At 39.5% G+C, this 13,946-nt stretch overlaps 1 protein-coding gene and 1 pseudogene across 1 annotated transcript; both read left to right on the forward strand.

Annotated features, from left to right (window-relative positions):
• The first annotated feature begins 670 nt into the window (after positions 1-670).
• LOC121950136 (gastrula zinc finger protein XlCGF52.1-like) lies at positions 671-5,087 on the forward strand. Its single transcript, XM_042496055.1, has 2 exons — positions 671-859; positions 4,019-5,087. The coding sequence occupies exons 1-2, from the start codon at positions 697-699 to the stop codon at positions 4,879-4,881; spliced, it is 1,026 nt and encodes a 341-aa protein (XP_042351989.1). The 5' UTR covers positions 671-696; the 3' UTR covers positions 4,882-5,087.
• Positions 5,088-9,552: 4,465 nt separating this feature from the next.
• Positions 9,553-12,694, forward strand: LOC121950134 (annotated as a pseudogene).
• Positions 12,695-13,946: the final 1,252 nt, after the last annotated feature.

Raw genomic sequence — 13,946 nt, forward strand, 5'->3', positions numbered from 1 at the left:
GGACAGTCCTTCCCGTCCTCTTCAGGACAGTATTCAGAGACAGCGGAGCTCGTTCTCCAACAGACTCCTTCAGCTCTGCCTCACAAAGAGCGGTTCAAACAATCACACCTCCCATCTGCAGTACGGCTCTTTAACAGCTCCCCTCTGTGTGGCAGGTGAACTCGACATCTGCTCTGGGCTCACTTGCACATCCATCTTCAGTTTTTGCACACTTATTTGCACTTTTCTTCTTTTTTTAATTTCCCTTTTTAATCTTTTTTTGTTTGTTTGTTGTCTGTACATACTGTACATATCTTTATTTTATTTTATGTTTATGTGTATGGTATAATTTCATTTTTTGCCTTTTTAATAAATATTTTATTCAGTTGCTGCTCTCTTATTTGCTGCTGTGACAAAACAGTTTCCTTTATTTCTATTCTGTTCATGTCAAAATGTGTCGCCACGTTGGGCTGGTTCAAGGGCGTTTATCTGAGGTTTTAGGGTAAATTTTATTGCACTTTGAGTTGTATGACATGCGCTATACAAAGAAAGCTGCCTTGCCTACCCTTACTTTATAAATATTAGTCAATAATAGTACAAGAGACATCATTATAAATCCAGTAGGTGGCGGTAATGCAGTTTTATGGATGGCATTAATAAGAAGAAGAAGTCCCCCTGCAGGCGGAGGAGGAAGACAAACGCCGCTCTTCACCGAAAATGTCCACGATTCAAACGCTGAGAGCTTTTGTGAACCAGCGGCTGACTGCAGCCGTGGAGGAGATCTTCGGACTGCTGGAAAAAACGATATCAAACTACGAAGAAGAGATCGGTCGGCAGCGCAGACTGTTGGAGGATGTTGACATCCGCAGACACGCAGCAGGTCCGTGCCTCGTTTAACCCTTTAACCGCTGCTACAGAGAGTCGGGTTAAACACCTGAGCAGCGCTCGCGCTAAAGTGAGTCCTGTTAGCAGAGACAGTGAATCTGAATCTGACAGTCTCTCACAGCTGCTGGACTTAAACCAGCCCGGAAGTTGATCGATGTAGTCCTTCAGAATAAAAGCGCAAAGCAAATGAACAAATGAGATGGACGAGAAAGGTTCACTGTGGAAAAAATAATTTAAAAAACGACTGAATCATGTTGGATTAATGTGTAATACCAGTTTAACTCAAGCTTAGTCTTGAACGATGCTAAACAAAGTATGTTTGAGCTTTAGATCCTGGTCACAAGTGTGTCATAATGTGCAGAGGTGAACAAAGTACATGATTAATGTGATTTGAGGTATTTAATACATTTTTAAAACTACATGTGAAGATAGATAGATGTTACAGTGAAAATGTAAATGGGAAGGGACAGGCAGAAAAGGACAGAAATACATAGGTAAAGAAGAGAAGAAAGGGTAAACGTGAATAACACGTGCTTTTCAGGTGAACTTATTATGAAGTTATGTGTCAAAGTATAGATAGTCCTGGTCACATAGTACTGCAATACAACAGGAAGTTGCTGAGTCAAATTATTACTTGAGTTAAAATACTAGAGTACTCGCTTTTAAAAAACACTTAAGTATTCAAAGTACCTTTTTTATCTTGATGCATTGTTGTATATATATATATATGATATATATGATATATTTCATTATATTTACAGAACTTAATAACTCTGAAACAACCCACTGAATGCACTGAAGCAAGTAAACAAGTCATAGACTTGGTGATTTCAACGTCTTTGTATTTCTCATCATTTTGTTTTATTTTAACTTAAGAGATTTATAACTTGAAATCTTTTAAATATTAACAACAACAACAGGAACAGGAACACCACTTAGACAAACAAACCACATGCAGAATCGCATGCATGTGCATGCATGATCAAAATTTATTATCTTTTGTATTTTAGAAAAAAAAAACAGCTGCTGGCTTCAAGCAAATGTAATAAGTAAAGAGAGCCTTCACAGGAATGTAGTGGAGTCAAAAGTACAATATTTTTAATAATTTTCTTAAAAAATGTACTTAATGTACAGATACTCAAGAACTTTACTTAGGTACAGTATTTTAGTAAATGTACTTCATGACTGTCCGCCACCGAATAAGTTCCTTCAATAAAAGCATTTTTTTCCCCTATGAAATTAGAAATTAATATCCTAATACCCAGTTATTATTTTATGGACGCAGCCATGTTTCAACATTTCCATGAAAACAACATTTCTTTGGATCTGTGATTCCAAATAATTAATCAAGTGCATCATTTAAATTAGGTTAATTATAATATTATTGTATCATATTAAAATATTGTATCAACCTGGCAGATTTAGATTCAGCTGTAGTGGTTATAATATCAGCATTTTGTAAAAATATCACTATCAGCTTTGAAAAATTACAACTTGAGCTATGGACGCGAGGATGCGAAATTCACGCGCTTCACTTTACGCCCAAAACATCTATCACGTGCGTCGCGCCGCCCCACGTGAATTTGTGTCCATTCACGTCTTTGCTTTTACTTTGAATGTAAAGCTGTCCTCTGAAATACTTGCATCACATTTGATGTCACACAACATAACCCTCAAGTTAGCAGAGTAAACACAGCAATAAGTGAAGTTAATTTAGTAACAGTCAATAACAGCAATCAGACAAGAACAAGGGGATGCACTTGCTGAGTTTTTGTTTTGTTTTGGGTTTTTTTTTTGGAGAAATATACTTTTTCGCCTTGTTTTCTGACTGGATCTGACAAAAGCTTGATTTACTCACTGGCTCTGTTGGTGAAGAAGTTCCCTGGTACAAACCCATGTTCATTTTTGTTTCGCGCCTGATTGTTGTCGTGGAGGATCATGTCACGTACAAATGGTAAATATAAATAAATTATATTTTTTAGACTATTAGTCAGGATTGGCTGAAGGAGTTTGTCTGTCAAAGAAAGTGACCAGACTCATACAGGAGAAAACGCACCTTATCAGGATGGTTTCACCAGGTTACTTTATTTGTGTTTTCAGTTTACAGTAAAAGTCACTGTAGCCCTCCAAAAGGAAGCTCCCAAAAAACATTAAACTAATGTCTTTAACTAATTTAATAAAGCATGGTAATTATAAGTTTACTTCTACTGCAAACAAAAACTATCAGGGGATGAGAAAATCATAACACCGGTTTTGCAGATCTTGATAGATATGTTGATGATGTCCTCTGTGTGATGGAAAAAAAAGCTGTTGGGACAAAACATTTAAAAGACGGCACCTTGGCTGATGTGACTTAATCTCAAATTGTTGTGTAGCCGGGAGCGTTAAAAACATGAAACAAGAACAGTGAAAACAAAATGAGCAGCTTGATACGAAATGTCCCACAAATTGCAAGAAAATAGCTGATTTAGGAAATTGTTTTTAAAAAAGCAAGGGAAAATGTCAATGGAATAAAATATTAAAAAATTTAGGAAAAAAATGTTAACTTTTTTTGGGGTTTTTTTGTAAACTGTTTTTAAGGTAATTCTCTTGTTTGTTTGTTTTTTGTTTTGTTTTTTACCAATGTCTTGCTAATTTTGGAGTCATTTCTTCTTGTGTTGCTCGTTGCCTTCTTCCCATGTTTTTGAAAGAAATCAATCTGCTCGTGTTTCGAAGGGTTAACTTTGGGCCGTCTTGGAGGAGATGGAGCACAGCTTTTTTTTCTGAGCTTTGCGATCAACAGATGTCACAGCACATCAGCTTCAGGGTCTGTTCGTTTCTGTGAACCAGCGATGAAAAATCCAGATCATGTCTAACAGCGGAGGGCTCGTCGGCATCAGATTTTTAGAAAATGTTTGATTCCGTTTTTACTGCATCGGTTTTATTTTTACGTGTAGACGAGACAGAGAACGTAATTTCCTCTTTTATCATGACATCATAGCGTTTAACAGCCATTTAAAGTATAAAGAAGACAAAGACAAGAAAAGACGTAAAAAAAAAAGGAGCAATTAAAGGAAAGAAATGATGTAGGAATAAAAACATCTTTGCCATACAGCGAAATATTGTTTATATCAAAAGCTGCTTGTCGTTTTTTTTTGTGTTTTTTTTACTGCAGATGTCCAAAAACTGCTTGACAGACAAGAAAAGGAGCAGGAGTGGAGGAGCAGTGTGGACCAGGAGGACCCAGAGCCCCCGCACATTAAAGAGGAAGAGCAGGAGGTGTGGAGCAGCCAGGAGGGAGAGGATGAGGTCACCACGCTCCCAGTCACTGGTATCTCAGTGAAAAGTGAAGACGAGGAGGAGAAAACTCAGTTCTTACAGCTTCATCAGAGACGAAACGAGGAGCAGAAAGAGGCCGACACCTCAACCTGCAGCTCAGCTCCACAGGTGGAAACAAAAACTGACCGCAGTCATCCGCTGCTGTCTTCACGCTGCTGTGAGACTGAGGACAGCGCTGATGACTGGAAGGAGACGAGGGAGCACGAGTCCGGTTCGGACGCACTGAAAAACGAGAGCACTTTGAATCACGATAAGTCCCACAGCCACGAGAGGCCGTTCAGTTGCACAGTTTGTGATAAAAGATTCGGATGCAAAGGAAATCTGCACGCTCACATGAGGAGCCACACGGGGGAGAAACCTTTCACCTGCACCGTTTGTAACAAAAGCTTCAGCGCAAAGGTCAACCTGAAGACTCACATGAGGAGTCACACCGGGGAGAAACCGTTCAGCTGCTCCATGTGCAACAAAAGCTTCAGTCAGAAGAAGACATTAGTCATACACTTGAGGAGTCATACGGGGGAGAAACCGTTCAGCTGCTCGTTCTGTGGAAAACGTTTCAGCGAAAAAGGAACGCTGAAGAGACACATTCGAGTGCACACGGGAGAGAAACCATACAGTTGCAGTGTTTGTGGGAGGAATTTCAGTTTGCTGTCGCACGTTAAAAGCCACAAGTGTGCCGGCGCGAGCAGTAACGAGTGAATCTTGACGGATTTGTGCTTTCAAACTGCAGCGTTCAGACCACAAATGGAGACTTGGTGAGATGATCCTGCGCTCAACAGTGTGTCACTCAGTCAGGACTCAGCCGCCTCAAATTATTTTAATCCACCGCAGTACAGTCAGGGATCCCCACTGTAGCTGAAAACGTGGGCAGCCGCTCAAAGACTGCGCTGTAGTCGATCACGTAACGCTGCTTTCCAAACACATCTTCTTGGTCAAAGGTCACATTGACCTTGTATTCGTTTCATTCTTGTGAAAGCGATATTTTAAGCACTTTTTTAGCATTTTGTTTTGTCAAATTTGACACAAACATTCATTTGGACTCAATAATGAGCTGATTAGAATTTGGTGATCAAAGGTCAAGGTCATTGTGAACTTGCATCTGGCTTATTTTATGTAAATGCAAAATCTGAAAATGACCTTGAGGAAGTTTCCTCAATTTTGGTGCAAATGTCCACTTGGACTCACGAATGAATTGATTTTAATCTGGTGGGCAAAGGGCGAAGGTCAAAGGTCAAGGTCATGGTGACTTCATACAACAGGTTTTTGGCCAAGTCAAGAACTTTTAAGTAAGGGTCAACCGATACTGGTTTCTCAGGGCCGATACTGATTATTAGTAGCTAATGAGACAGATAACCGATATTTGGAACTAATATGCATTTACAAAAACAATGAAAATCTTTCCATCAGTACTTAGAATTTGGAATATTACAAACTCAAACACAAAACTTTGGTCAAATATCAGCAAATACTTTATGAAAACTGAAACTTTCAACGTCATGTACAGCAAGTTCCTAGCAACTTTTTTTTTTATAAAGTTGAGCGAAATTTTAAATACAAAAATGTATTGATAAAATATCTCCCTGAGGTTTTTACAAAGTAAAATTCCTCCCATGCTGACACTTTTTTTGCACTTTTTAAATGAATTAATTGTATCAGCGATGATTAAAATAAAATAAATAGATAATTGAAAAAATGTTAAATATGGCATGACCGGTGCGTGGAGGCATACGACCCTTTGTGCTGGAAACCAACAGTGCCAACCGGAGCCCAACTCGTACATGAACACGGCTGATACACAGAAGAACATCACAGCACATGGTCTCATGAAAGATGAGCAGGCATTATTTGATGCTCGGCTAACGTCGGCCTGAATGTGTCCCGACTGATTCTCAATCGTCCTTTTGTTATCACTAACTGTAACTGGCTGTTCAAACATTTGTTGAACTGAAATTTCGCTGTTTTACTGGTTGGTTTGTTAACATTTTTAAATAATAAAGAATCATGTGTATTCTATAGCAACGTGTTGTATGATCTTAATTCACAGTTATTGAGTGTCTCTGGGAAGAAAGGGGAGGCACAGATATGTTTCCTGTAGACGAGATGCTGCAGTGGTGTCAGGTGTGTTTAGGATTGTAACAGGGTTGGACAGTCAGAATGACAAAAATGAGTGATGAAGAAAGATAATGGATCTGTCATGTTGCATTTGAACTCAAAATCTTTCCTTACCGAGCAGGTGCATTTCTAGGATTTAAGGGCATTACGGGCTTAGCCCAGACCTCTGTAGGATCCCACATGATATCGACATGCCTGCAGGTTTAGAGTGCATGTTTTCTTTAAAAAATAAATTAATTTTTTTTTTTAAGTTTTAGAGTATTTTTAAATATTTTGCGACTGTTTATTTTTCTCTAAATATTTTTGGCAATATTTTTTTAAACCCTTTTGGTGATTGTTTTTTTTCTTCAAAACTTTTTGGCTTTTTTTGTCTTGAAAAAAGATATTTTTGGCAACATTTTTTCCTCCTAAAATGTTTGGTGATTTTTTTCTTTTCTTTGAAAATGTTTAGTGATTTACAAAGAAAACATTCTCTAAACCTGAGGGTCCTGCCAAAATAAAAACTACCAAAAGTACACCATATATTATAGCTAGAAACTGCAAAAAAAAATGTTGTTTTTTTTTTTAATTTCCAATGGTCCTTGACCATGAACACATTTTGTGAGAAAAGGAAAAATATTTGTAGCTTTGAGGAAGATTAAATGGAGAAAAAAACAGCCATACTGTATATATGAAGCACATTGCATTCTGGTAGTAGTAGTTTTTCTACCTCAGTCTTTTGTCTGTTTTCTCTAGTTGTGTAGCATCAGTTTTAGAAGTATTTGTGTCTTTCTAAAGCAGAGACAGCCCAGTTTTATAAAGAGAACATCTTTCCATCTTTTTCCACTAAATGATTCAATGTTAACATAAAAACACATTTGTTTTTTCTTCTTCCTTTCAGATGTCCCATGGCTGTTGGCAATTAAACAAGAGGCTCCCTTTGAGCAGCAGGAGGACAGACGCAGCGTTGGTCAGGGGAACCCAGAGTCCTCACACATTAAACAGGAACAGGAGGACGTGTGGAGCAGTCAGGAGGGAGAGCATAACACTAAGTTCCCATTCACTGCTGTCTCTGTGAAGACAGAAGACGAAGAAGGAGCTCAGTCCTCGGAGCTTCGTCAGAGTCAAACTGAGGACAGCAGAGAGGTCGAGGCTCCCGCCTGCAGCTCGACTCAACTCATGGAAACAGACTTGACTGATTCTGAGACTGAAGACAGTGATGGCGAGTGGAAGGCAAGAAAACAAAAGACAAGGACACCTCAGCCGGCTTCATCCTTCATCAAACATAAAGAAATCAATAACAGAGTTGAGAAATGTACCTGTGGTATCAGCAAGAAAACCCACGAGTGCTCCGAGTGTGGTAAAAAATTTAAACTGAAGGGATCTCTGCGGAGACACATTAAAGTTCACACAGGAGAGAAACCATTTAGTTGCTCTGTCTGTGGTAAAAAATTTGGCCGGAAACAGGTTCTGCAGGCACACATGACCATTCACACTGGGGAGAAACCATTCAGCTGCACAGTCTGTGGCAGAAGTTTTCGTTATAGAGAAACCATGAAGAACCACATGAAAGTACACAAGGACCAAACATTAAACCAGAGAGGAGTATTACCTCCTTAACATACGACTCACCCTAACCCTTCTGCTCTGCATGTTTGTCCTATCACAGAAAAGAAAACTCATCTGCTGATCAACACGCCGGGTGTGGTTTGAAGCTCCAGAGTATTTTGTGAGAGGTGTTATCTTTAAATTAGATATGACACAAATTGGTCTGATCATATTAGGAATATTTAATTCTGTCATTTTAATATTGAGGTTAATTTTCATGTGATGAATGTTGGTGATACTTCTGAAATGGGTTTTCAACTGTAACCATTCAGTAGAAACCATATAAAGATGGACATTACAATTGTAGCCGCCCTAAAGCGAAGCTTAAATACCTGATGGACAAAAATTAGATTAATAAGGCAATCTGCATTAGAGTTTTTGTTACAATAATAATGGCAGCCAAATACAGCATCTATATAGTAAATAGTAAAATAATGATAATGTCATAAGCTATAAATTTGGCAATATCTTTCCAAAGTGCAAATGTAAAACTACACAACCAAAAAAAAGCATGTTTCAGGATGTAATTCACAAAAGGAGCTATTAACATCAAAGTCACCTGTTAACTTTTTTAATAATTGCTTCACGGGATAAAATCAGTGAGCCAATTTAAGTGACACCCCTGTTGCCTTTTTTATTAGGAGAAACTTTAGTGTCATTAACAAAATTACACTAATAAAATGTTGCTGCAGAAATGGAGACCACTGACTCGTTTTCCCCAAAGGTTTTTCAACATGGAAACTTTTCTCAAACAGACTTTTTAATGGACTTGTCATAACAAGGGTACCACTCTAATACTTGTAAAGTTTTATCTAATCAAATCCAAGTATATGAAGATGAAGACCAGGTTCATTGTGTTCTTATAATGTTTTTTTTTCCTATGTGTCCCATTTCCTGTTTGTTATGTTAACTAAACCTGCATTCCAATACCCATACTACCTTACTATTTAGTATGCCAGAAAAAGATTTAGTATGTCCCAATACAAAGTATGTGAAATGCAGTATTCCAAAAATACCAGGATGTCCTACTACATCCGGATGCATTTTGCAGTATGCAAGCCAGCATGCTTTTCTGGCTATTCTGACCCACAATCCTCTGCGCAGCGGGTTATACGTCACATACGTCAGGGTGTGTCACGCGATATAAACAAAGCCAAACTTGTGTCAGCTCAGTGACAGATGTCAGTTGGTTAGATGGATAAACAGACACCACAAAAACAAATGACAGCACATTCAAGTGTAAGTACTAATAATGTTTTGAGACTTGTCTGTACAATTAAATATCTTAATATACTATCGCTGCAGCTAAATGGATAAGTGAGTCAAAAACTGTAAACCAATATTTGAACAAATGTTACCTTTGAATGGCTCAGTATGTCCTCATTGTATGCATACTGCATGTAAAAGTATGTACTTTGTAAGGGCAGCTGCAGTACGTACTAAAAGTAAACAGAAAAAGTATGCAATTCTATTCGATTTGTAAATATACTTGAGCCATGCGTGAAACAACATCGGGTTACTGCGCATGTGCATTACCCCAATTGTGTGACGTATTTTGAAACCGTGACACTCCTGTCTCCGCCCTCCTTTGGGCAGAACGCGGAAGTCAGTGATTTTGTTCTAGCGACGGACGGAGGTTAGTTTGGCAATGTCCGTATGACAATTTTAAACATGTCTAAAGTGGAAATGTTGAGAGCGGTGGTGAGTGAGCGTCTGACTGCGGCAGCTGTAGAGATTTTTGGGCACTTTGAAAGGACAATAGCGGAGTATGAGGAGGAACTTCGTCGTTGCAGAGAGGACAACGAGCGACACCGGAAACTGCTGGACGCCGTGCTGAAGCCTGAAGTCCGGCTGCACAGAGCAGGTTAGTGTCTGTTTTACAGCTGTTTGACCAGCTAACTTCACGTTATTTGGTCCTGGGGTATTGTTCAAATGTGGGTGTTTAGTATGCATCTGTGTCGGCGGACTAACATCTTAAAAAAAACTCATTCAGGCTAAACTGTGGAAGGTGCACGAGAGCAGGAGGTGGTGACAAAATGCTGCTATGGAGTCAGTTTTTTTGACTTTTCCAGCAGCCTTCAGTCTATACCGGAAGTCAGAGACACCCACATCCTGTAACATTTGATTCCTCTTCATTGAAATCTTATCAGATCCCTGTATCAGTTTGTTTACACTCTCCCATGAGTGTATTGATGACACTGTAACCTTATGCAGGCGGTTTGTAATTTCTGTTCATGGTTCAACCTTTATTTTGCATGAAATCTCATGTAAATCAGCATCATATTAGTTTGATGCTGTATATAAATCTATATAAACCTCAAACTACATCAAAAACAACACAACAGCTGCTATCAGTGCCGATCAGTCAGACAGCAGACAGTCAGGACGTCACATCTGTACAGATGTTATTTTAAGAATCCTCACATCCCACTTAAGGCTACTTACCACAAGTCTTTGTGTTTTAAAGTAGTCCTACATAAAATATACAAAAAAAATATATGATTATGAATGTATCTAGTCTCTCTGACTTCAGAAAAAAGCCTTCAAATAAGACAAATACACTTTGAATCTCTGAAATTAAACAAAAGTAAAATGTTTATCTGAAAAGTCATTACTGAGCCAACATCTAAACCAATCAGCTGAGAGCTCGGCGTTTCCGTCCCGTCCGGGTCTTGCAGTTGTTTGGAGAGCTGCTGCAGCAACCAGTGGAGCAACCAGCAGCTGTTGTTGCAGGTTTACCTTTCTGCGTGTTCTCGGGAAATAGAGCCGCCATTGTGCCTTTTTATTAGTATTTGTTGATGGTCTGTGTGAGATCGTCTGAAGGGCCTCATACGTGGCTGCTCCCACATATGAGAGGCTGACCTTTCCATTATCGCTCACATAACTCGCCTACGTCGCCTTCGACTGGAAATAATCACAGTTACTGCGGTGGCTGCAATAGAAATAAACCTGTTAAAGTTTTGAACATCCATCGGCATACTTCGAGGAATGTTATTGCGAGAGAAGTCGCATAGCATCACTCAGTGGAAACACAGTCATCTTACAATCATCTTTTATTGATATTTTGACTTTAGTTTTGCTCAAATCTGTAATCCCACCTAATGTTACCGGCACACACCAGCAGACAAACACTCTCTCTCGTAATGTGGCACGAAAATGTGTGTCATGATTGGTGCCACAGTAGCACCAGGTTTCGGTAGCCAACCCTGTTTGAACTGTGTCGCACATGTAATCACTTTTCCCCCCAAAACTCTCTGCATTCATTTTTTTGTGTTTTCAGTCTTACCTGCAGGTGTTCAACAGGACACAGAGCCCCCACGTGCTAAAGAGGAAGAGGAGCAACTCTGGAGCAGACAGGGAGGAGAGCAGCTTCAAGGACCTGTCCCTGTGAAGACAGACGACCTTAAGGAGGAAGCTCAGTCCTCACATCTTCATCACAGACAAAATGAAGAAAACAGAGAGGCGGAGGCTCCAGCCGGGAGCTCACTTCAACAGATTTGAAACAGAGAGTGATGAGGAGGACTGTGGAGGATCAGAAGCAACCAAGAGCTTAGATCCAGATTTGAGACCAGCTAAATGATGATGAGACTCCAGAGTCTGTGAAATTAAAGGGGACGCAGACAGCTCGGGATGACGGGACTTCAGACTGTTCTGGGCCTGAGACTGAAAACAGAGCTGATGACTGGAAGGAGACAAGGAAACCTAAGTCAGATTTAAAAGCGCTGACAAAAAATGGGATTCCTGCTCCTGGTAGAAAACACAGCAGTGACAAGAAGTCTTACAGCTGCTCTGAGTGTGGTAAAACATTTGAATTAAAGAAATATAGTCAGAAAAAAAAACAGAAAAAGTCTTCTAGAAGATAAACCATTGGTTTGCTCGTTGTGTGATGAAAGATCCACGCAGAGTGTGCTTTTTATCACACATAAGAGTACTCACTCAGGGGAGACATCCTTCAAATGTTCAGTCTGTAACAGACACTTTGGCCATAAAGGAGATGCTGTGAGACACATCAGAACTCACACAGGAGAGAAACCGTTCAGCTGCTCGGTTTGTGGTAAGAGGTTCACCCAGAGCACAGCTGTGGGTTTACACATGAGAACCCACACAGGAGAGAGGCCGTTCGGCTGCTCGCTCTGTCCGAAACGCTTCAGGCAGAGAGGAATCCTGACCAGACACATGAGAGTTCATACGGGAGAAAAACCGTACAGCTGCTCCGTGTGTAGCACCACTTTTAGCCTGAGTCAGTCACTGTCAAAACACATGAGGATCCACACAGGAGAGAAACCGTTCAGCTGCTCAGTTTGTGATAAAAAATTCACCCAAAAGGGAAATATGACTCAGCACATGACGCTCCACACCAGGGAGAAGTCATTCAGCTGTCACCTGTGTGGTAAGACATTCACCAGAAAGTTTTGTGTAAAGAGACATAAATGTGTCACTGAGAGCAGCGGCACTAAATAAAACTGTAACTGAGAAACGTCTCAGTTTGAATGTCTTAATTTCCGCCCAAGATGGATGGACATCTTTTTTTTTAAAAAAAGCACTCTTAAATTAAAACAAACACAGAATTTCTTACCCCTTACATCTCTGTGACATGAAAAATCTTGCACTCTCATGATTTTGTGGAAACTTTTTCATTTATTTATTATTATTTTCCACATTTTTTATTTGAATCAACACTATGGTTGATGCAGGACTAACATTAGGTTTGCTTTGTCTGCAACAACTGAAGGCGGCGTGTGGTTAAGCTCAGTTCACCCATATTTGTTTTCATTTATTCTCTTGCTGAGACATTGTAGCTGTCAGTATGAGATGTGAGTCAGATAATAGGAAAAGCACTGTGGGCAGATGTCCGTGTAGATTTACTGCTAAAATTATACATGCAAAGATAAAAATCTGCAAACACATTCAGATCTATATATCAGATTACATATACATACATATCTATATTCTACATATCAGATTTCCAAAGATCACGTGCACGATCCTCATTTTCACTCCCACAGGAGGCTGTAAATGTAATGGATGTAAATGCCGTTAAACATCTGTTTGCATATCAGCAGTTGTCGCCGCGCCATCTTTCGTTAGACTTGTCGGTGAGAGGTACTGCAGAGAAGAAGTGCAAATTGACTGATTGTATCCCATTTCGCCAGCAGCTGTGGTAAAATGTCAATCATCATTATTGTTAAATGTCAGAGGGTCGTAGCTCTCATTCATTAGCAACCTCATTAACGATCAAGTTTTGTGCTCATGTTGAAACAGACTTCATGAAGGGAGATTTAAATGTAAATAAGAGGAAAGATAAAAAACTCAATACTCATGATGTTTTTGGCCTTTTTTCCCCCTTTTTTTCGAAATTCTATGCTATGACGGATCTCTATGAGCTATAATAAGTCGTTTTAGCCATTTGTGGGAAATGTCAAAATTTGAGATTTTTCGCCGTACTATACTATGCAGTGTTTGGCCATTTATATATATATATATTATATATATATATATATACCCCACCATAATTTTTCAGCCAGTTGTAAAGCTGGTGACGCATGTTCAGACCAAGTGTACCGTAATATTATTAATTCTGCACACATACATTAATAATATCTAGGGAAGGACATTTTGACACCTCAGCACTCTTCTCTTTAAGTCTTGCATGTGCGCGCACACACACACACACACACACACACACACACACACACACACACACACACACACACACACACACACACACACACACACACACACAGTGATTATACCGTCAACACATCTACCTCCATCTGAACAGTAATTACAGACAACCTGAGGTGGTTATCTTCTCTCATCTTTTCTTCTTTCCTCTGTTCTTCTATCCGTCCGTCTACACTCTTCACTCGTGTCTTTATCACTCTCTAAAACTCTTTTTCTTTCTTCTTCTCCTTTCCCTTTTCTGTCCTCTCCTGCTTTCCTCCCTTTTGGTCCTCTACTTTTCTCTGTTCCCCTTTCGTCATTTTGACATCACTGATGGTGAAAAGAATAAGCATCTCCTTACACACACACACACACACACACACACACACACACAAACTCGA

The sequence above is a fragment of the Plectropomus leopardus genome, chromosome 11, assembly GCF_008729295.1.
Source record: "Plectropomus leopardus isolate mb chromosome 11, YSFRI_Pleo_2.0, whole genome shotgun sequence".
NCBI lineage: Eukaryota > Metazoa > Chordata > Actinopteri > Perciformes > Serranidae > Plectropomus > Plectropomus leopardus.